This window comes from Periplaneta americana, chromosome 2 (genome assembly GCF_040183065.1).
Source record: "Periplaneta americana isolate PAMFEO1 chromosome 2, P.americana_PAMFEO1_priV1, whole genome shotgun sequence".
Classification (NCBI taxonomy): domain Eukaryota; kingdom Metazoa; phylum Arthropoda; class Insecta; order Blattodea; family Blattidae; genus Periplaneta; species Periplaneta americana.
In genome coordinates, this window is record NC_091118.1 from 11,661,469 (window position 1) to 11,684,260 (window position 22,792).

The 22,792-nt window shown below is 33.4% G+C and overlaps 1 protein-coding gene across 2 annotated transcripts in view; it reads right to left on the reverse strand.

The window, feature by feature from the left end:
- Mgat2 (alpha-1,6-mannosyl-glycoprotein 2-beta-N-acetylglucosaminyltransferase) overlaps positions 1-1,788 on the reverse strand; it is a 171,242-nt gene extending 169,454 nt beyond the window's left edge. Inside the window, exon 1 of one of the 2 annotated variants that reach the window (XM_069845303.1) lies at positions 1,674-1,788. In XM_069845303.1, the coding sequence (XP_069701404.1) occupies positions 1,674-1,698 (25 nt within the window). In that variant the 5' untranslated portion in view covers positions 1,699-1,788. The remainder of the gene's footprint in view (positions 1-1,673) is intronic. The other variant, XM_069845314.1, reaches the window with a different exon arrangement.
- Between the last annotated feature and the right edge of the window lie 21,004 nt (positions 1,789-22,792).

Genomic DNA, 22,792 nt, shown 5'->3' on the forward strand with positions numbered 1-22,792 from the left:
ATGAAAATGGACGTAACCTACTAGATACGAGATAAAAAGAAATGGGATTGTGGGAATGAATGTATGTGAGCTCCAAGCAATTAGGACACTTGTCTCGCTACATTTCTCGTCGTTCCATTGAAGAAATTTACGGAAATTCTGAAAGAAATATTATGAAAATGAACGTAACCTACTAGATACGATATAAGGAAAAATGGGGTTGTGGGAAAGAATTTATGTGAGCTCCAAGCCATTAGGACACTTGTCTCGCTACATTTCTCGTCGTTCCATTGAAGAAATTTACGGAAATTCTGAAAGAAATATTATGAAAATGAACGTATTCTACTAGATACGAGATAAGAAGAAATGGGGTTGTGGAAAACAATGTATGTGAGCTCCAAGCCATTAGGACACTTCTCTCGCTACATTTCTCGACGTTACGTTGAAGAAATGTAGAGAAATTCTGAAAGAAATATTATGAAAATGGACGTAACTTACTAGATACAAGATAAGGAGAAATGGGGTTGTGGGAAAGAATGTATGTGAGCTCAAAGCCATTAGGACACTTGTCTCACCACATTTTTCGTCGTTCCGTTAAGAAACATAGGGAAATTCTGAAAGAAATATTATGAAAATGGACGTAACTTACTAGATACGAGATAAAGAGAAATGGGATTGTGGGAAAGAATGTATGTGAGCTCCAAGGCATTAGGGCACTTGTCCCGCTACATTTCTCGACGTTCCGTTGAAGAAATGTAAGGAACTTCTGAAAGGAAAATGATTAAAATAAATGTAACCTAATAGATACGGCAGAAGGAGAAATGATGCTGTGGGAAAGCATTTATGTGAGCTCCAAGCCATTAGGCCACTTGTCTCAGTCCTAATAATAAAATGTGCAAGTGAAGTTAAAATTTTTAACTTTTTCGAGTACAGAAAATTATCTTTAATTTTCAATCTAAAAACGAAATTAATTAATTTAAAGAAAAATGTGTTGTTCAGAATCAGTAATAAGTTCGCTCAAAAACGGTATGGCGAAAGGTGTTAAAAAACTAATGTTATAATTACCAATTTAAAATTGCCCCTAAGAAAACACAAATATCAAAACATAGTTGTATACGTCTTCGAATGCACTATTAAAGGGTAAATAATAAATCATGTCAATGCGTTGAAAATAATCAAGATGGCTTACATTCCTTCTCAACACCGGCAGCTATAAAAAAAAATATCTATACCACAATATTTCCGTCTTCACGCCAAACAACTTTTATCTGAATTTTGTCTTCTATCACTACAAATGGTCATGTTATTCAGGTGGCCTGTTTTAAATACTGCACTCTGTATATATAGCTATATAATTGACAGCAAACATATTAATAATGGCCCATACGAGATTTAAACTTATAATATTAGAATTCATTAAGCGCCATTTTGTTTTTTAACTTTCGTGTGATCATAAAAAAGGATATAAAAAGATAAAAAATTATTTCTTTCCATAAGGACAATTAATAAGAGAGATAAATCACTTTTTCCTGTCTAAAAGTTTAACTATCCGTTTAATCGCATACACACAAAGCTCTAACTTCAAAGCATGTGGCCTTGGTGTACCTTACCTCTGACGCAAGCTATCACGTGGACAATTCTCTGATAGCGTTCCATCTACAAAGAGTAATTTAATGTGACAAATCCGTACTCACGGTAAAGAAAGTAATCCCGAATCATTCTTCTTCTGTTTCGCTCCCTGATGTTGCCAGGAGTAACAGACGTAACAGATGACTACACTAGAGCTTGTACAACTGGCACTGGATCGAAGACTAGCGACAAGATAACAGTTGAAAGCTGATAAGCCGCTATCAGAACACAGCGAATCCACAGCCTTACGGATAGAATTTCCAATAAAAAACTGGAGACATTTCGAGAGAGCAGTGAATTTTTCCGCACTTGGGAATTGAAGGATTATATTCTTAACATCAAGTTATTTCTCGATTCTATAGTTGTAAGCTTCGTCATTTTATTTATTTATTTTACTTCTCTTTTAGTTATTTTTGTATATCGAACAAACTGACAAATGACTGAAGTTTGTATCATGCAAAGTGGGTCAGAACACAGTATCTAGCTGGACAAAATTAATACTTTCTCTCGTACATAACGAATTTTTATGAAACTTTGTACAGAAGTTACAGGTAGCATATTTTTTGTGTAGAAACTCTCATTATGTTTGCACAAGAGGAACTTCTCCTTTGTAAGGGTGCATTTACAAAAATTAATAACCTCTCCTATCTGACAGATTTTTTGAGACTTTGTACAGAAGTTACAGGTAGCATATATTTTTTGTGCACAAACTCTGATTATATTTGAATAAGAGGAACTAGCGCTTTGAAGGAGATGCAGTTAGAAAAAAAGAATTTCTCTCCTACCTAACAGAGTTTTATGAAACTTTGTACAGAGGTTACAGGTAGCATGCATTTTTTTTGTATACGAACTCTTACAGTATTACGTTTGCATAAGATGAACTACCCCTTCGTTGGGAGTGCAGTTAGAAAAATTAATAATTTCTCTCCTATCTAACAGATTTTTATGAAACTTTGTACAGAAGTTACAGGTAGCATAATTATGATTTTTGTGTACAAACTCTGATTGCGTTTGTATAAGAGGAACAACCCCTTTGTAGGGAGTGCATTTAGAAAAATTAAAAACTTCTCTACTATCCAACAAATTTTTATGAAACTTTGTACAGAAGTTACAGATAGTAACTCCATTTTGAACAAAATCTGTAAAGGAATGTGTAGTCAAATGTAAATTGAATGTAATTAAATGTAAGAAAGTGTTTGGGGAAAGCAACTTTTAACCCATCCTGTATATAGTATATGCAAGGAATTAAAAAATATGTCTAATATTTGGAGGGGAGTTAGTATCCATCAAAAAAAGGACTAATAAACATGAAAAATAAATGATGAAAAGTAATATCATTTGCAAAATTAAAATTGGTGTACAATGTTTCGGTAAGCAGGCCTATAACACGTCGAATGATAAGGAAAATGCTATCTACAGAGATATAAATGCAGTTATCATTTATTACGTAAGTTTCTATTTAAACCTCTGTTAGAGCGAACAAAAGAAAGCAGCCTCTACCATTCCTATACTTTTATATCTTATCAGCTGGGAAAACTGAATGAATAATCTCTGCAAGTAATCAGTAAAAAAAAACAAAAAACAATCAAGACTGACAATTGACGCCAGTGCCTTTAAAACACATATACAGGGTGAGTCTAAAGGTACTTAACAAATCTGATGTTCATAAATTATTTTTTTTTCTGTGTAACTTTATTTACAACAGACTTAGAAACAGTATTTGACAAAAATCAGAGATAGTATACAGAAACTGAGTCGATAGTAGATTTAGAAAATTTTGTGTACATCAAACGCAATCTAATCTGTGTATTTGCCCTTGTAGTAATACACCTGTAGACGTGTGAATTAAGGTGTACACTCTTACCCCATTTACATGGGCATACTCACAGAACTATATTACTATGAGAGTTAGAAATTACCGGGAAATATTGCCCGCAGCCCCTATATTCGAGGAGAAAAAATTAGTGATAAAATTTTGAAATATTATGAATTTATAAATTGTCTTTCTTATACTTGTACACATAAAATCAATTTGTTTATCCCAACGTAAATGCTGGTCTATAATAATACCTAAATATTTAACTTGTATGGAAATTATGGAGTCGTATTTAGATACATTACGCACACCATACTCACGTCGAAATTCTCTTTGAACTCTTTTAACACCCTCAAATTTAGCATACCAAAGAACACATTCTGCTCGCTGTTGATTTGTAGTAGCGATTTCAATTATCTACGATTTTCATTTGTTCTTTTAGATTATGCATTGTTGATTGTCATATATGGAAACTCCCATCTTTTATTCATAATAAGGTGGGTGCTCCTGTTATGGCCATGTTCCTGACATGGCCACTAGGTAGACTTTTGGAATTTGGGAATTTTTGGACAATTGAAGCTATTTTTATGGGGAAAGGAAACTGTTTTAAGAAAGTCCATTAGACTGAGAACGAGTAAGAAAAAAGTGGTTTACATTTTTTTCAAAATGGCGGCTAGAAAAATTCTCAAACCTTAGCATGGCCATATCAGGGACACCTACCTTATAACCAGCAAGAAATTTTTCCTACTATCATAATAGCTTTATAGTAATAAATTAATATTATCCATACCCAAACGGAGCAGACTGTATAAAATTATTCAAATTTTATTTTTAATCTAATGTATTTATTGTTTCTTTTTTCCTTCGCGTCTACTCGTCCATATTATATTATATTCTTTTCCTTCTTTTTTTACTTCTTCAGTCATTTTCTTTTATTCTTCTCCATTCCTCTGCTTTTTTCTTTATTTTCAACTCTCTCTTTACCCGCTACATTCTCCTCCATCTACACAAATCTGATTGGTACACACCCAATTGTTTGTCATTATCAACGTTGCACCCTAATTACACAGTTCGTCTCGCTGTGCAAACTCATTCTGAGCCCTAGAGCGGCATTTATAGACCTTGCTGTAATTACGTGGGAAAGCAGTGCCCAATGTCCTATTGATCACCATAGCAACTGGGGGGGGGGGCGTTCTGCTACGTCTGCAGCTTCTACCAGTCCGCTTAACAAATGTGTCAGAGAAGTTGCCGAAACACCACGGCGTTGCGTAAAATTTATACTTTCTTGAATGTTGATCACCATAGCAACAAGCGGATCGTCTGTACTATAGAGAATTCGTTGCGAAAAAAAAAAAAACATTGAGCATATGGGGCTATTCCATCAGATGACCAGTTTCCATAGAAACTCAAACTTATAACATAGCTTGTATAATGTGCTAGATTAGGCCCATAAAACCAATGCTTTTTTCTTAACGTGGAATGGTCTGTAGAGATGAACAACGATCGAGAAAATAAGACTAACAGCGCCCAAAAAGTCGAAAACCCGCACGAAATGTTGTATACGTCGTAAAGACTGCTTGTGAATGTTTCGAGACGTCGAGATTGATCACTCTCGAAGTCCCGAATGTCAAGCAGCGTTTAATCGCCACAATTGTTTATACCAGACTGAACTTTTATCTACTTTAGCAACTGTTATATATGTATAAACATCGAGTAGCCTATTTGAACCATCATCTCTATCTTTCAGTGTATAATAATCCGTTCCCCAGTCTTTATTTAATTACTTGGCCCTTATTAAAAGGCTATGATTTTTTTTTCATACGTTTGAGATCAAGTGTGAAAATTTAAGTACAAATATATTAATGTTGTGTTTTATGTTTCTTAAAAATGCAAATTTATTTGAGAATTGTTTTTTTTTTCTATTTATACAGGGTATTTCCGAGGTGGTGTTACAAACTTTCAGGGATGATGGCGAAGGGCACATGTATCTATTTGAGATAAGGAACCCTGGTCCGGAAATGACTGAGTCGAAAGTTGAATTTTCAGATCACCATCGCAACAAGCGGGTCGTTTATATTCTCAGTTATGTCTGCAGCTTCTACTAGTCCGGTGAACAAACGTGTCGGAGAAGTTGCCTAAACATCACGGCGTTGTGTAAAATTTCTACTATCTTTAATTTTCAGATCACCATCGCAACAAGCAGTTCGTTTGTATTCTCTGCTATGTCTGGAGCTTCTACCAGTCCGCTGAACAAATGTGCCGGAGAAGTTGCCTAAACACCACGGCGTTGTGTAAAATTTCTTTCTTCTTCTGACTTTCCGTTTCAGACACTTTTGTAACTGTTCTCACTATCTTGTTTGTGGTCTTCCCTGATGTCTTCGTCTTACTGATCTGTACGTTAGAGCTGTGTTTGGATAACGGGAATTTTGCATTCTTTCAACATATTGTTTCCATTTATCACTCTAAAATTTCTATTTTCTTTAATTTTCAGATCACCATCCCAACAAGCGGGTCATTTGTATTCTATGCTACGCCTGCAGCTGCTACCAGTCCGCTGAACAAACGTGTCGGAGAAGTTGCCAATACCTCACGGAGTTGTATAACATTTCTAATTTCTTTGAAATTGGTGTTAACTGACTGAAGGGATTTTCTGTCCTTACAAAACTGGTTTTATGATCGAATTTTTTTTGCAGTATAGCCTATACAGTAGGTATGCACGGCGGAAATGCGAACAGAGAGGTTTCCTTCCTTTACGTACAGAATTTCAATTCCCGCCTTGCTGAGTAGGCTATAATAGCACTTCACAAGTTGCAATCAATATACTTCTTAATTTCAATTCAGGAATCCGCCCCTGAGCACGAGTTCTACACTTTCAGGGGGCGAACTAAAATTTTTCCGTTTATTTATATTTTATGCTACAATTATTAGCAAAATAAATAAATAATTAAATAAATACATAAATAAATGAATGAATGAATGAATGAATAAGTAAATAAGGAAATAAGTAAATAAATAAATAAAATAATAAATAAATAAAGAAGTAAATAAGTAAGTAAATAACTAAGTAAATAAGGAAACAAGTAAATAAATAAATAAAAGAATGAATAAATAAATAAATAAAATAATAAATAAATAAAGAAGTAAATAAGTAAGTAAATAACTAAGTAAATAAATAAGTAAATAAGGAAATAAGTAAATAAATAAATAAAAGAATGAGTAAATAAGTAAGTAAATAAGTAAATAAATAAATAAGTAACTAAATAAATAAATAAGGAAATAAGTAAATAAGTAAATAAATAAGTATATAAATAAATAAATTAAATAAATACATAAATAAATAAATAAGTAAATAAGTAAATAAATAAGTAAAGAAATAAATAAATAAGTATTTAAATAAATACATAAATAAATACATAAATAAATACATACATGAATACATAAATAAATAATTAAATACAAAATACATAAATACGTAAAAAATACATAAATAAATACATAAATAATAATACTAATAATAATAATAATAATAATAATAATAATAATCCGTGGTGCTGCAGCCTGTGAAGGGCCCAGACCGACCAGCCGGCTGCTGGCCTCACGTCCACATGCCGAAGCAGAGGTGGATAATCATCCAACCAGAATGGAGGTATTGTGTGGTTAGCACGATGATCCCCCCAGTCGTTATAGCTGGTATTCGCAACCGGTTTTCGCTACCTATCGTAGCTCCCCAAGTGCATCACGATGCTGGGTGGGCACCGGTCCCATACAATGACCGAAATTCATGAGAAAATTTCTTCCCCCATGAGGACTCGAACCAGCGCGCATTCCGTAACGCGAGTCCTAGGCAGATGCCTTAGACTGCGACGCCACGACACGGGACAATAAATACATAAATAAATACAAAAACACATAAATAAATCAATAAATAAGTACATAAATAATTAAATAAATAAATACACAAATAAATAGATACATAAATAAATAAATTAAATAAATAAATAAATAAATAAATTTATTGTACCGTTAAACATGTCACTGAAGATCATTGCTTCCATGCCCGTTGAGTCAGTATATCAAACAGCGTCAGATTGTCTTTAAGAACTGAGCTACATGTGATTTTGTGTAAAGATGTGAAGGACCTTGCGATTTTTTCTCGAATCCCTAGCCTTATGGCTAGTCTTCTTCTCCACCTTTCAAGTGATGCATTTAGTATAGATTCCAGGGGTTTTCCTGATTCTAGATAATTTGTCACTCACTGACTATGAAACTGTCGTCTAAAGGCACGCTGCATTGTGGCAACGTTCCCTCTTTGACTACCACCTCATTCTAGTGCCGAGATCAAGAAAACACGGAAGTCTACCTCTATGTCCCCAAGCGCCTCCATGCCATATAATGAAGATGACTTTACCTCTATCTTACCATGTAGAGATAAGCAGTAATGGTATACAAAACTTATAGACAACATTTTGAATCACTCTGTATATGATGTGGACTCAACAGACGATGAAACTATCCCTGCGGGCTGGTTGACCCCAGTAGACCCCGATTATTCAAACTCCACCCACATACAATGTGTTATTAGCGCTTCTGCTCCCCCTATCTCGGTGCATCACATGAGCTTGCTTTAGTCTGTGAAACCTTTGATGCTCTCTTGTGGGGTAAAGCCTCGGTCCCTACCGACACGAAAACACTTGCCGCAGTAATTGAAAAAGATTGTAGTGTAATGATTATTTATTTCCATACGTCGAGAAGGGATTTTTTTTTTATATAAAAACAATTTGCCTCTTCAAATGTCTTGAGTACTAGCTTTCGACACCACAGTCTGGGATTCAGATCTTGATAGTGGAACTGGGAAAAGCGTTTTCTGGAAATGTTCACATATCTTTCAGAAGGGCGGGAGATGAAATTGTACACAGTTCCTTTTTGCTTTTAAAACTAAATTGCAACCCGAAGTAAGAGTGTCTTCTACTATTTTTCTAAGGCCATGCGATTAGAATTTCTTTGAAATCTGAAATGTAGGAAAAAGAGAATACTTAATCATGTTATTATTACTTTTTTCCAAGAATTGAAGTATATCAGAACTTCCAGTGTATAATTGATGACCTCCCAGGAAAAAGGATGTAACATCAAATTCTTGAAATATGTGATTTAGAAGGGAAAATTAATTTTGAGGTATTTATTTATAAAAATAAATTATTGCATTCAATACTTGAAGAAACTTTCCTTGATTAGTCAAATTGTTGTGATAGCAAATATAGGCCTAATGAAATGTACTCCTGAAATTATTTTGATTTTCTTGAAAACATGAATTACAGTGTTGTTGGTTACACCTTTTTCCGAGAAGATCCTCAATTAAAGAGTAGGCTTATATTATAACTAGCCGTACCCGTGCGCTCCGCTGCACCCGTTAGAAATAAATATAAAGTAATTACATAATTAAAATAGTACGTTTGATCCAGGGAACATTCGTGTTTGATAGAAGAATAAATCGTTTAATATATTCTTAATTTAAATTGCATCTAAATAATTAAAATGCGATCATTTTGGTCCAGAGACACTCATTTGGTGCAATGACAATTCCCTTAACCTGTTTCTTAATTTTTATTACATGCAACCATAGTTTAATGAAGATTGACATCATTTAATGTGTATATTTTATTTTACTTGTTATAGGTTTCCATTGAGTTATGGTAATAACTTAATTTTAACCCTTCTTTTCTACGTATTCAGTAAATGGCGCTTGGCCCACTATGCTTCTGAACCCTTCAAATAACTTAAATTATATTATATAATATTACATATTATATTATATTATATTATATTATATTATATTATATTATATTATATTATATTATATTATATTATATCAGAAGTTACTGTAATAACATTATAGCATTATGTCCATCTAGAGAAACTACACTTTCCAATGGTGAAATAATAATTAATTATACAAATCGGTTAATTTAGCTTCCGATAATACTTCATACAAACACAGAAACATTCTCTGTAGGCTATCTTTCATAGCTTTCGATTGTTGCTGTCCAAGGCCTCTTATAGACGAAGTCATTTGCTTTTTAATTCATTACACGGCCTTAGATGGCAGTTATTTTAATTTTAAAACTCATTTATCTCATTAAATATCAGTCCTATCAAAATTTTTCAAGGAATAAAACTTATCGCAAATTATTTCTAAAGAAACTTTTGTTATGTAACATTTTTCACAAAGATCAATAATAAGCGAGATATTTCGATTTATTTAATTCAGGCCCCCTTATAACCCCCCTTTTAAATAATGTATTTTGAATGCCACATAGCCTAAAATCTAAGTTACAACGAACTTAATTTATATTCCAATTTTCATCGAAATCCGTTCAGCCATTATCGCGTGAAAAGGTAACAAGCATACAGACAGATATACAGACAGACAGGCAGACAGACTTACAAACAAAAATGTCAAAAAAGCGATTTTCGATTTCAGGGTGGTTAATTATATATGTTAGGACCAATTATTTTTGGAAAATCGAAAATTACCAGAAAAATTTCGGCTACAGATTTATTATTAGTATAGATAAGCAAAAGAAATCATGTAATTGTGAGTATTAGAACCTAAGTTATAACAAAATTAAATGTACGTAGTCATAATTATGTTCACAACTTTCGCGTTGCTTAGCAACCAACTTCCCATAAAATCCAATATGTTTATAACACTAGCACAGTCTAGTATATACTGTCACGAAGCTTGAGTTTATGAGGGTACTAGAAACAACAGACTGTGCCGGTACTATTTCGGATTGTCTGTAATGAGGCGATACTAGCGATCCTAGTGGTTAGCAACTATCTATGGATGCATATTTACTACGTATTGAGCTTCGTGACTGTATATACTAGGCTGTGGCACTGGTATAAAGTTCGTAATACACACAATTACATTATACACGTCTGCAATCACGGAGTTTTTTGGACACACTGTAGCTTAAGTATAGATTCATTTTTTTTCACATTTATTCCTCAGATTTCAACTCAATGTTCCACATTTGCTCAAAAATAGTCGCTGAGATAACACAGGACAACACACGATAAATCTCAGTTTCCCTACTGTGGATGTATGCGCGTCCACTTTAATAAAGCGAACAGACACAAAATACGGATGCTAAATGGCACGTTAACAGAATAATTTACAATTCCATTGTATTTTTGCACATGTGGCCTGCACCGATACAGTCGAGTTGAAGCTAACGTAATTACCCCACTGCTGTGTTGCTGTCATGCAGGAGGCCGTGGACGGCATCCAGTTTTCAAATGAAGATCGCAATCCGCGCTGTGACTCTCCGATATTCAGATGTCATTAGACGAAACTTATCAGCGCCGCGAGACGGGTCGTGCAGCCAATTACACTGATGTATTAGTCAATCATACATCACCATGACAACGGCAGAGGAGGCCACAATGAGACAAGCCATCAATATATCAAGTTAACAAATGACTATAGCTTCTACTTCCATATAGACTAAGGCTTGAATCCTGAATCGGTAAATAGTGACGACACTATACTTTATATGTTTTAAGATGGCTTATAAATTTAATGATACTTTAATATTTTGAAACACAGTGTACATTTTAAGACACCTTTTATATTTTAAAATGACATATGTTTTAAAACACACTGTACAATTTAAGATACTTTATATATTTTAAGATGGCTTATATATTTCAAAACAGATTGTAAAATTTAAGACACCTTACATATTTTAAGGTGATCTACATATTTTAAAACGCATTGAACAATTTAAGACATCTTATATATTTTAAGGTAACTTGTACACTATATTTAAAACACACTATACAATTTAAGACACTTTATATATTTTAAGATGGCTTATATATTTGAAAACGCATTGTAAAATTTAAGACATCTTACGTATTTTAAGATGGCTTATTTATTTAAAATCACATTGTACAATTTAAGACACCTTATATATTTTAAGATGGCTTATATATATATATATATATATATATATATATATATATATATTTAAAACACATTGTACAATTTAAGACAACTTATACAGTATGTTTTGAGATGATTTATTATAATGTATTTTAAAAGACATTAAGACATTTTATATACGCATTTTAAGATGGCTTATATATTTTAAAACACATTGTACAATTTAAGACATCATATATATTTTGAAATGCCTTATATACTGTATTTTAAAATACATTATAGAATTTAAAGAATCTTACATTACATTTTAAGATGACATATATATTAAAATACATTGTACAATTTAAGACATCTTATATATTTGAGATGACTTGTAAACTGTATTTTAAAACACACTGTACAACTTAAAACATCTTATATATTTTAACATGACTTATTATAATGTATTTTAAAACACATTGTACAATTTAAGACAACTTATATATTTTAAGGTGACTTATAGGCCTATACTGTATTTTGAAGCACATTGTACAATTTAAGGCACCCTATATATTTTAAGGTGACTTACAGTATATACTGTATTTTGAGAAATATTGTACAATTTAAGACATCTTATATATTTTAAGATGGCTTATATATCTTAAAACAAGTTGTACACTTTAAAGAGTTATATATTTAAAGACAGATTATATATTATTTGATGCATTTGGTTTAATTTAGGTATCTTCTTTATTTTAAACATCTCATAAATTCTGGTCTTGTTATACATTATCAGATATCGAAGAAACTGCCTACTGAAGGATGCACTGGAAGGAATGGTGAACGGGAGAAGAGTTCGGGGCGGAAGAAGGTATCAGATGATAGACGACATTAAGATATATGGATCATATGAGGAGTCAAAGAGGAAGACAGAAAATAGGAAAGACTGGAGAAAGCTGGGTTTGCAGTGAAAGACCTGCCCTTGGGCAGAACATTAAATGAAAATGAATTATGAATTTTTTAGCGTATTTTTAGATATATTGTTATTTTCCAGTTTAATGTACCTTATGTTGGTTCGGAATTCTTTTTACAACATGAGGACGGAAAGAACCAAAGCAATCATACAATGAAGAAGAAGAAGAACAGGTTGAAGATGATTATGGTTATATAAAATTCTGATTTTCGTGTCAGTTTGAGTGCGCTGTATTTATAACCAAAGTTATTGCACATACTAGCTTCTAGTTCGTAACGTCTGCTTCTATATACAGAAAGCTCTAGATGTAGAGGTCGCCATGAGCGAAACACGAGGGAAAGCAACATTGTGGGTTATTGGATATGACACCGCAGCCCCCTACGTGCTGGGGGACACGGGGTAGAACGATGGAGAACCCTCAAGCTAAATAAACAACAGGAACAAGCAAATACCAGTTTACCGCCAATTTGTCATCCTTACATTCTTCTTTCATTTGTAACGTTCTTCTTTTTTTTTACGCTAATACATCTATAAGGAAATGTCATTCGACAAAAATCAGCGTTACGAAAAATGTAAGTATAAGATCTATTGCCAAGATAAATACCTTCAAACTGTTGATTCCTCAGAAATGGATAGTGCAATGATAATAAAATCTGTATGCAATCGGGAAAAAAATAGTAATATGCGTTACAAGAGCGGTATGTTGAAGTTTTCATGGTCGAGGAAAAGTTTGAAAAAGCGAAACGTAGTTGAGCTTTTTTAATTTCCGAGAACATGAAAACAAACATACCGCTCGTGTATCGTACATTATTTTGTGCGAAGATCGTTTATTACATACCTGAAAGAGGAATTTCTAATTAGTTGCAATGAAATCTCCATCTTGGTTTCTGTTCAATGACGGTAAATTTGCAAAACAAAAATATCTATCTTCAACATTGTTGCTTTAAAATGTTTTCTATGTTTACTATACTCCAGCAGGCCGTGATATACGTCTGTCTTCCCCCCCCCCAGTCTATGATGAGTCTGGAATCTTGTTGATTTTTTCACGGCTTCCTTAATGTTACTCGCATCACGAATGCAGTAACTTTAGTGGAGTTGTAGAGTTTACTTATTTTTTGCAAATATTTAAAAACAATAATTAACAGTGCAATTTAGGTGAAATTGCAGTGGTAAGTTTCCAATTGATAATTATTACTATAAATCAAGTAAAATCAATATGTCACTTAAGCGGTAAGAAGAGGGAAATTGTTATGTGTGTTAGGTTGGGAATACTGAATGTGGAATTTTAGACTTTCCGCGGATTGGTTTTGTGCGGAAACCAAGCAAATACGCACGATCTCGCACAAAATACTTTAATGATCTGCATTCTATTTTATTTTAATTTAAATAGTTTTCCATTTATATTTATATTTATATTTATATTAATAAATAAATATATGTAGCTTTTTATAGAGGGTGAGTAAAAAATATTTATTTTTAATTTTATGAAGAAACTATTTATACAAAAGTTGTAGGGTATCAAAGAAGGATTATTTTGAACATGTTTTCAAATACTATGCTTTTAATTTATAAAGGGTGTGCCAATGAGTCTGGTTTCTTAATAACACCATGTATTTATTTCTTCGTTTTTGGATTCATCAAATCTCAGTACGTATAAAATCATATTTTTTCCCCAATTTATAAACTATAATTTTGTAAAAATTACAGCTTTTGATGGCAATATGTGTACTTAATAAAGATAAATTTTAATGCTTCAGAACATCAATTTGAGGAGGCTCTGGATTAAACAATTGCAGACAAAAGCTAATAGAAAGAAGTGAAAAAAAAAACTAATAAAAACAATTGAATAACAATATCAATATTATTTAAACTTATAATTTAAAAAATACACATTGTAGGATATGCACTATTGAAATTTAACTACAATAGTAATGCAATACATGGATTTTAAAGCAAGAAAACTCACAAAAACCAAAATTAGCATTGTTGTGTTGTATCATATGTTGATTTCAGTTCACAAAAGGTGCTCAAAATGGCCTCCGTTTACTGCCAAAAATGCATATATCTGTCTTTGAAATTGTTTAATTTTTAACCATAGTTATTCATTTGTTTTTATTAGCTCTATTCACTTGTTTCTATTAGGATTTGTCTGCAATTGTTTAATCCAAACCCTCCTCAAATTTATGTACTGAAACATTAAGATTTCGCTTAATTCAGTACACATACATTGTCAGCAAAAGAGGTAATTTTCACAAAAGAAAAGTTTATAAAAAGCAAAAAAGAAATATGATCTTGTACGTACTGAGACCTGAATAATCAAAAAATGGGGAAATAAGTACATAGTGCCATTTAAAAAAATAGACTCATTGGCACACTCTTTACAAATGAAAAGCATAGTACTTGAACATATGTTCAAAATATTCCTTCTTTGATACCCTACAACTTTTGTATAAATAGTTTCTTCATAAAATTAGAAATAAGAAAGTTACAAGCATTGTTACATACTTTTTAATCACTCCGTATAAGTTTTAAGTGTCAACATATCATGTACTTTGTGGTTTTCTGTGCGGTCCGCGTCATTCCATTCTGTATAATATATAATGTGACTTGTGGTTTTCTGTACGGTCCGTGCCACTCTATTCTGTATTATAATAACGTGTCTCACTACATTATTTAACTACTTAAAATGAGGCCCAAGAAAGACGAAAATGGACGTAACCTTAATACCTTAATCCACCATATGAGGGGGGAAGTGAACCATGACAGAATAACAGATCAGGAACGCCGGAAAACGTTAAATCCTGTACATTGAGTGAGACAGCCGCTTCAGGAGAAATAGTAGGAGATAGTAAGTAATATTTTTGAAGGGCGGTAGAATGGACAATTCTGATTTAAAATATGCCTATAAACATGTGTCCAATTTTAAAGGGTGTTGAGATACAGCTGTTTCAATGTCACGCATAACAAGTCTCACAAATGGAATTAATGAACGAACAAATGACTACAGAATAGTATGTGTCGCTTTTTGAGATCTGAATGCAGCACTGTTCATAATGTGTGTAGAAAAACAGCTGATTATAGTTCCACTGGCGAAAAGGATGGGCATGTTCTTCCAGCATGACAGAGCTCCTGTATATTTCAGACATCAGGTGACACATCTAAATCCCACAGCCTTAAAACGGTGGATCGGGCGTGGTGGTAAAGTGTATTGGCCACCAAAGTCCCCAGACTTCACTCCTGTCGATTTTTGTCTGTGAGGGTGGATGAAAGGAAAAATGTACCAAAACAAATCAAATTATTGGTTGCTCGAATTATGAATAGTGCTGCCAACATAAAAAGAAGAAAACGACCTTAAAAGAACAACATTTAATGATGTCAAAGTGCGTTGAAGTGTTGAAATGTGTGGATACAATATAAATAAACAATATATGTAATCATTAAGTCATTTGTTAACCCTTGTTACCAAATTGTGGCAAAATATTTACTATTCCTCTTGAATCACCCTGTATGAATAGCATTTTCTCTAATCATGAATAATTATCCCCGTTTTCCCCTACTTTGTGTAATGTTTTGTACTTACGCCTCATTGCTGATTCCAAGTGGGACGAACTGGAGGCGGTGATGAACCTGCAACAATAACACTGCGTCATTACAAATGGCCGTAACGACACTAGCATCGCTAATGTCTGTTTCAGGAAAGCTGAGAGTTGCCATTAACAAATCCTCTATCTATCACCATTAAGGCATGTGGAAGTCATTAGTAAGTAATGCCTGCTAACGAATACATTCATAATGGAAATTTATTGTATTTTAATATTCCACTAACATACAGGATGGTAGGAAATTTATCTGCCTCCTTAATATAATAGCTCATGGAGCAGGTTATCACGTGAAAAAGTTAGGCAGTTTTTTTTCTAAACGCCAAACCGCTACTGATTTCTTTTTTGTAAAAATAACGTACACAATGTGGCGGATCTGAGGAGTAATGTCTTCCGTTAAGAACTTTACAACACCCGCCGGGCTCAGCACACCACGTCATCACGGAGGCAGACGCAGATGTGCCCAGCTCAAGCCAGAGGGAGCACCTGCTACCACACCAAGGAAGATAAGAACAGTTCATGCGCTACTTACGTAATAAAAAAACTACGCCATGTTACAGTGGCGGCTTTACGACTTATAATTAGAATTCTTGTTTTTGAAAGCACTGTATATGCACAGACTTACAACAGCTAACATACTGCTACTACTACTACTACTACTACTACTGCTAGTGCCAATACTACTACTATTACTAACTACTACTACTGCCACTATTACTGTTCCTACTAATACTACTACTGCTATTGTCACTACTATTACTACTGCTACTACTACTACTGCCACTACTACTACTGCCACCACTACTACTACTACTACTGCTATTGTCGCTACTACTACTACTACTACTACTACTAACTACTACTACTGCCACTATTACTGTTACTACTACTACTACTGCCACTACTACTACTACTACTGCCACCACTACTACTACTACTACTGCTATTGTCACTACCACTACTGCCACTACTACTACTATTACTAACTACTACTACTGCCACTACTACTGTTACTACTACTGCCAATACTACTGTTACTACTACTACTGCCACTACTACTACTGCCACCACCACTACTACTACTGCTACTGTCACTACTACTACTGTTACTACTACTACTGCTACTACTACTACTACTACTGCCACCACTACTACTACTGCTATTGTCGCTACTACTACTGCTACTATTACTACTGACTACTACTACTACTAACTACTACTACTGCCACTAATACTGTTACTACTACTACTACTGCCACTACTACTACTGCCACCACTACTACTACTACTACTACTACTACTGCTATTGTCACTACTGCTACTGCGACTACTACTACTATTACTAACTACTACTACTGCCACTACTACTGTTACTACTACTGCCAATACTACTGTTACTACTACTGCCACCGCCACTACTACTACTGCTATTGTCACTACTACTACTGTTACTACTACTACTGCTACTACTACTACTGCCACTACTACTGTTACTACTACTACTGCCAATACTACTGCTACTGTTACTACTACTACTGCCACTACTACTGTTACTACTACTACTACTGCTGCCACTACTACTACTACTGCTACCACCACTACTACTACTGCAATTGTCACTACTGCTACTGTTACTACTACTGCCACTACTACTGTTACTACTACTACTGCTGCCACTACTACTACTACTACTGCTACCACCACTACTACTACTGCAATTGTCACTACTGCTACTGTTACTACTACTACTGCCACTACTACTGTTACTACTACTACTGCCACTACTACTGTTACTACTACTACTACTGCTGCCACTACTACTACTACTGCTACCACCACTACTACTACTGCAATTGTCACTACTGCTACTGTTACTACTACTACTGCCACTACTACTGTTACTACTACTACTACTGCTGCCACTACTACTACTACTGCTACCACCACTACTACTACTGCCATTGTCACTACTGCTACTGTTACTACTACTACTGCCACTACTACTGTTACTACTACTACTGCCACTACTACTGTTACTACTACTACTACTACTACTACCACCACTACTACTGCCACTACTACTACTACTACTACTACTACTACTGCTACTGCCACTATTTCTACTACTGCCACTACTACTACTACCACTACTGCTACTACTACTATCACTGCTATTACTACTGCTACTACTACTACTACCGCTACTACTACTACTACTGATACTACTACTGCCACTACTACTACTTCCACTACTACTGCCACTACTACTACTACTACCACCACTACTACTGCCACTACTACTACTACTACTACTGCTACTGCCACTATTTCTACTACTGCCACTACTACTACTACCACTACTGCTACTACTACTATCACTGCTATTACTACTGCTACTACTACTACCGCTACTACTACTACTACTGATACTACTACTGCCACTACTACTACTTCCACTACTACTGCCACTATTACTACTACTGCCACTACTACTACTGCCCATCAATAACTTCCCAACCGTTAAATTTCGGACATAGGATTACCAGATTAAATCGATGTAGTTTAACCCAAATGTATTATTCTGAAGTATTTTTCATTCCTCTTGAGACACCCTGTAGCTTATTCTTCAATACGCTTTATCATGGTATTTGTAGAAAAACTTGAAAGGTGGAAAAACTTTTACAAACCCGGGAGAAATTTCTTCAGCTGCCATAACTATACAGTTTGTTTTTTTTAATCAATTTCCCTTCGTTACAAAACTTAACAGTTTTATCAAAAAATTTCTCCACTTCCCTATGAAACCTTTTACCGAGATTATCAGTTTTACGAAAGTCCGAAATTTTGGTGTTTTAATATCGTTGTCAACTTTTTGTGATCTGATCTCATCTGCAAATAAAATGCCTATAAAGCATTATTACCAATGTCAAATGAATTCAGTTAATGGATTCAAATTCAAACATTAAATTATTAATAGCAAACCTTATTCCAATGTTGACATACACGACAGATTGTGTTTATCGTAATCAGGGCGATGGTACGTACCTGCTAAAATGTCGTTTAATATTATATTAACACAAATATACTAAGTCCTTACTGCAAATAAGCATCTGATTTCATTTCCCCATTTACACTAACATTTTCTTCCTTCCATTCATGATGAAAGTAGTATATAAGAGTACAGACTTAGTTAACAAAAAGATAGGTAGCAGTCATTTCTTGTGGTTGTATATACGCATTACACTTCATCGATTTAATACGATATTGTCGGTTCTTTCCTTTCGAGTTCCTAGAATCGGTAAGTTGATTGCGCAATTCTTTTGTTTTGTTCAGCAATTACTATGAAAACGAGCTTCTTATGAACAAATTACCATCGCATGCGCTGTATACTAAACTATTCTACATCATACTACACAAAACATTCTGAAAATTTTCTGTATCTAGAAATACAACAGTTATGTTTGATACAAGGGTTGAAAAGAGAAATTTTGTTTTGTAAGTAGGCATGTTTGAGAAATGAGTCTGCAGTAAATGTAACAAAACAAAATCACTTTCACACGTACATCACACACTATCTTAAAGTAGGCCATGCATAATTTATCAACTCTTAAACAATTTAAAGTTGCTTTTTAAGGACAAAAAAGTTGAAAAACGTGGTTAGTAATTTTTAAAAATGAATAATGCTCCATAAAACGAAGAAAGTCAACTTTAACAAATTAATTTTGTTTCGTAAGTAGACATATTTGCAAAATGTGGCCGCAGCAAATAACAGCAAAATAAAATCTCTTCTGACACGTACATCACATTATCTCAAAGTAGGCCATGCATCGTTTATGAACTCTTAAACAATTGAAAGTTGTTTCTTAGTAACAAAAAAGTTGAAAAACGTGTTTAGTAATTTTTAAAATGAATAATGCTCTAGAAAACGAAGAAAGTGAACTTTAATAAATTAATTTTGTTTCGTAAGTAGACATATTTGCAAAATGTGGCCGCAGCAAATAACAGCAAAATAAAATCTCTTTTGACATGTACATCACATATTATCTTAAAGTAGGCCATGCATAATTTATCAACTCTTAAACAATTGGAAGTTGTTTCTTAGTGACAAAAAAGTTGAAAAACGTGTTTAGTAATTTTTTAAAATGAATAATGCTCTATAAAACGAAGTGAACTTTAACAAATTAATTTTGTTTCGTAAGTGGACATATTTTCAAAATGTGGTTGTAGCAAATAACAGCAAAATAGAATCTCTTTTGACATGTACATCACACATTATCTTAAAGTAGGTCATGCTTCATTTATTAACTCTTAAACAATTGAAAGTTGTTTCTTAGTGACAAAAAGAGTTGAAAAACGTGTTTAGTAATTTTTTAAAATGAATAATGCTCTAGAAAACGAAGAAAGTGAACTTTAACAAGTTAATTTTGTTTCGTAAATAGAAAATTTTGCAAAATGTGGCTGCAGAAAATAACAGCAAAATAAAATCACTTTTGACACGCACATCACAAATTATCTTAAAGTAGGTCATGCATAATTTATCAACTCTTAAACAATTAAAAGTTGTTTCTTAATGACAAAAAAAGTTTAAAAACGTGTTTAGTAATTTTTTTTAATGAATAATGCTCTAGAAAACGAAGAAAGTCAACTTTAACAAATTAATTTTGTTTCATAAGTAGATATATTTGCAAAATTTGGCTGCAGCGAATAACAGCAAAATAAAATCTCTTCTGACACGTACATCACATTATCTTAAAGTAGGCCATGCATCATTTATCAACTCTTAAACAATTGAAAGTTTTTTCTTAGTGACAAAAAAAGTTGAAAAACGTGTTTAGTAATTTTTAAAAATGAATAATGCTCTATAAAACGAAGAGAGTGAACTTTAACAAATTTGTTTTGCTTTGCAAATATGCATATTTGTAAAATATTGCTGTAGCAAATAACAGCAAAATAAAATCACTTCTGACACGCACATCACATTATCTTAAAGTATGCCATGCATCATTTATCAACTCTTAAACAATTGAAAGTTGCTTCTTAGTGACAAAAATAGTTGAAAATCGTGTTTAGTAATTTTTTAAAATGAATAATTCACTAGAAAATGAAGAAAGTGAACTTTAACAAATTAATTTTGTTTCGTAAGTAGACATATTTGCAGAAAATAACAACAAAAGAAAATCACTTTTAAAACGTACTTCACACATTATCTTAAAGTAGGCCATGCATCATTTATCAACTCTTAAACAATTGAAAGTTGTTTCTTAGTAACAAAAAGTTGAAAAACGTTTTGCGTAATTTTTAAAAACGAATAATGCTCTAGATAACGAAGAAACTGAACTTTAACCAATTAATTTTGTTTTGTAAATAGGCATATTTGTAAAATGTTGCTGCAGCAAATAACAGAAAAATGAAATCACTTTTCAACACGTATATCACACATTATCTTAAATTAGGCCATGCATCATTTATAAACTCTTAAACAATTGAAAGTCGTTTCTTAGTAAAAAAAAAAGGTGAAAAACGTTTTGTGTAATTTTTAAAAATGAATAATGCTCTATAAAACGAACAAAAACTGAATTTTGACAAATTAATTTTGTTTTGTAAATACACAATTTTGAAAAATGTTGCTGCAGCAAATAACAGCAAAATAAAATCACTTCTGACACGTACATTACATTATCTTAAAGTAGGCCATGCATCATTTATCAACTCTTAAACAATTGAAAGTTGTTTCTTAGTAACAAAAATGTTGAAAAAACGTTTTGTGTAATTTAAAAAAAATGAATAGTGCTTCATAAAAGGAAAAAAGTGAACTTTAAAAAATTGAAGAGGTTGTAAATAGAGTTTTAAGTGCTTCTAACAATGTTATTCAACATCAGGAATCCTGTTACAGATAAAACTTTTCAGAACGAAAGACAAGAATGATTATTATTCCAAGTTCTTTGCGATCGCTATATAAAATAACAGAAGGAAGCACCAGAAACATGTCAGGAAGGCTTTTTATTACGAACCAGCTATTAACGCGAGGTCTATAGCAAATCAATAAGGGATAAAATTCCTTACGTCACCAGCTGCCTGTCTCTACCCCACCTTTTCCCTTTGTTCACTTTGCCTCTATATTGGCTGAAACAGATTTCACTAGGTAAGCAGTTTGTGGCAGCAGCAGCTCTGCAGTGGACACCACACTGTCAGATTAACACAATTGGCTGCTCAGCGCACGGTCCTTGTTTCGCTGAACGCAAGAAATCATGACACAACCTGCTTACACAATGAGACGTTTGACTATCGAGGGAAAACGTAACTAGTGGACCAATATAAACATGCGCCCATTCATCCAATTTATGTGTATACATACACATATTATAAATACTATCCGCTTGCATATATTAGCCTATAGAAACATTATACCTTATCCCTAATACAAAAAATTATCTTTATCCATGACCATAACGAAAAACATGCCTTTACTAAATACTTTTGCGTGTGTAAAGTAGGCTTTTATTCAACATTACTTTGTTCCACTAGTGAGATAAAGACTTTACCTCACAGTTTGAACTTTATCTCACAGTTCATTAGTATTTTCCTAGTACCCGGGTACACACGTATACTTTTCCATTGAACTATTACTCAAGAAGTTAATATATTAGTTACTAGATATCACTACTTCTACTTCTTTATTACCATTTCTTAAATATACATACACGCAATCTCCTTCTCTTTTCTCTATCTGCTACGTCGTAATTTGTGCATTGCATCCATATCTAATGCCACCGGCGCGGCTCAGTCGGTTAAGGCGCTTGCCTGCCGGTCTGAAGTTGCGTTCGGGCGCGGGTTCGATCCCCGCTTGAGCTGATTACCTGGTTGGGTTTTTC